Genomic DNA, 2,698 nt, shown 5'->3' with positions numbered 1-2,698 from the left:
CACGCTTAGCAATCCTTCTTCCACGTAAGCAGTCCACGTGGCAATTAAACTGAAAAGCTATATATAAATATATATATATATATATATATATATAGATTTTTTTTTTTTTTTTTGGTTATATAATTTTGTTGTACTTGTACCTAATATTCACTCAACTCTTCCAAATAGTCGAGATGTGAGTAGAATAATAATGTGGTATACCCAAATGAGCACCAGCAGCGGATTCGACTTCCCGAGCTTTTACGCCACCTGGTTCGACCACCTCCACCGCCTCATCGACCAGCTCTCCACCACCACCAAAGACAACCAACACAACGCCGCCTCTACCGCCGATCACCTCCGCCTTGTGGAGACCGTGATGTCCCACTACTCTGATTACTACCGGGTGAAGTCGATTGCGGCGGAGCGTGACCCTCTTTCCGTGTTCTCCGCGCCGTGGGCTACCTCTCTCGAACGATCCCTTCACTGGATCGCTGGATGGCGCCCTACTACTACTTTTCATCTTATCTATTCTGAATCCTCCATCCTCTTTGAATCACGCATCGTCGATATTCTCCGCGGTCTTCGCACCGGTGACCTCGGCGATCTCTCCCCTTCCCAGTTTCGCCGTGTTAGCGAGCTCCAATGTCAAACCGTAAATCTCCATCTCATAACTATTTTGTTTTTTAATCACTTCTTTTATATTTACCTCTATTATATTTTTAATATCATCGTCTTCACTATAAAGTAACAATAACTTAGGCCCGGTAACTATTTCGATTTTTAATTTTATAATAATTTAATCGCTCAGCTTTTAAAAATTATGCTTAAGATTGAAAGTTCTTTGTCTAAATATTTTAAATAATAAAAAATTGACATTTAATCTTCATGTAAAGTACAAAATTTAATTAAAATTTATTAAAAAAATACAATGACTATAAGATTATAAATCACAGTTTAGGATTAAATGGTCAGTTTTAGATAATTAAAATTTCACATCTGTTTAGAAACTCATGTCGGAAAAATTAAAAGATCACAAAAGTTTTAGCTCCCTCCATATGAATAGATCTTATTTTTAAGAATAATGAGTTGCAGTCTTTTTTTTTTTGTTAAATATTTTTTGATTTTGTACATTAAATTTTGTTGAACTTTAGTGAGCCTTCAAATGTCCAATTTTAGCTTAAATTTACTAAATTTTAAATAATTTTAATTTTGATCAAGGCCCAATTTTAGCTTAAATTTACTAAATTTTAAATAATTTTAATTTTGATCAAAATTGATAATCATGAATAATTTTCATGCAAAGAAACATAATATTTTAATATATTTTTAAAATTTAAGAGTAAAAATGTTAATAAAAAGTAAAAAATAATGAAAATAAACTAATATTAGCACTAAATTTAGACTAAAATTACATATTTGAAAGCATATGAATTGAAATTGAACTGGGATCAAAATTATATTTTAACCAATTTTTATTAAATAGTAAAAATTCGACATTTAATTTTGATGAATCCAAACTGATACAAAATCAAAATATAGAAACTTTATTGTTATAAATCAAAATTTATGGATTAAATTGTGAGTTAGATTGTATGATGTTATTTTGTTTTGTTTGGTTAAAATCTGAGGTTATGAATATTTGTCAAAGAAAATTTGGGGGTGTATTTTAGGGGCAATGGATGATGTGTGATGTAGGTGGAGGAGGAGAATGCGATAACAGAAGAGCTATCGGAGTGGCAGGACGACGTGAGCGAGCTGATCGGAGCTAGGGCGGAGATGACGGGGAGGGTTGAAGGTCTGGTCAGCATTATAAAGAAAGCCGACGATCTCCGCCTTAGGACAGTGCAGAAAGTGGTGGAGTTTCTCACGCCCAAGCAGGCCATCGAGTTCCTCATAGCTGCCACCGAGCTCCAGTTCGGTGTTCGGGGATGGGGACTCGATCAGGACCGTCGTCGTGGCCATGATCCAGACCAATAATACAGAGAATAAGCTAAACTTAGTCCATTGTGTGTGCAACTATTTTGATATATGGGTTAAAAAAAAAAGGTCTCTCCCAACTTTTAGTGCTTTGTATTCAACATCCTATTTTTAGATTTTTTTTTTTTTTTTTTTGAAAAACAATACCCTATAATCTAATATGATATAGAACTAGTTCTTCTGGTGGCGGACATAAACTTTGAAATCTCTTAAACATTTACTTAATGCTTCCTGAGAGAAGAATTATTAGATATCATTTAGTTATTAATTTAGCTTAATTAGGGTTTAGTCTTTCTTTTCTTTTCTAATTACCAGATTATCCAATCTAAAATATAAGGGTTGAATTGAGTTAGTTTTGTTTTTGGATTAGGTTGGGTTAAGTTTTTTTTTTTCCTTATTGATTGGGTTGAGTCATGGGTTGGTTAAAAAAAATTTAATCAAAATTTGATTATATATATAGTTTTCTGTTTAAAGTTTGATAATTTTGTTGTATAATTTGTGAAGTTTTAATATATATATTTTTTAAAATTTTTATGATATTTGTCTTTGTTTTAATTAAAAAGTAAAAGTAAATATAAGCAGGCAATCCAATCTAACTTGAATTTTAAGAATAAAATTTTATTTGAGTCTTCTGGGTTGTCAATTTAATCAATTTTTGAATTGATCTAAAAAGTATCTTTTTAACACAATTTATGTGTACCCTCGTGATCATTAATTAACATGTAGGGATGTTGATTTG

The 2,698-nt window shown here is 32.0% G+C and overlaps 1 protein-coding gene across 1 annotated transcript; it reads left to right on the top strand.

Annotated features, from left to right (window-relative positions):
• Positions 1–205: 205 nt before the first annotated feature.
• LOC120084989 (protein DOG1-like 4) lies at positions 206–2,050 on the top strand. The gene is made up of 2 exons (XM_039040804.1): positions 206–634; positions 1,678–2,050. Exons 1-2 carry the CDS (start codon positions 206–208, stop codon positions 1,957–1,959), a joined length of 711 nt encoding a protein of 236 aa, XP_038896732.1. The 3' UTR covers positions 1,960–2,050.
• The last annotated feature ends 648 nt before the right edge of the window (positions 2,051–2,698 follow it).

This window comes from Benincasa hispida, chromosome 9 (assembly GCF_009727055.1).
Source record: "Benincasa hispida cultivar B227 chromosome 9, ASM972705v1, whole genome shotgun sequence".
Classification (NCBI taxonomy): Eukaryota; Viridiplantae; Streptophyta; class Magnoliopsida; order Cucurbitales; family Cucurbitaceae; genus Benincasa; species Benincasa hispida.
Note: the sequence above shows the minus strand (reverse complement) of the source record. Positions and strands in the feature narration are given on the sequence as shown.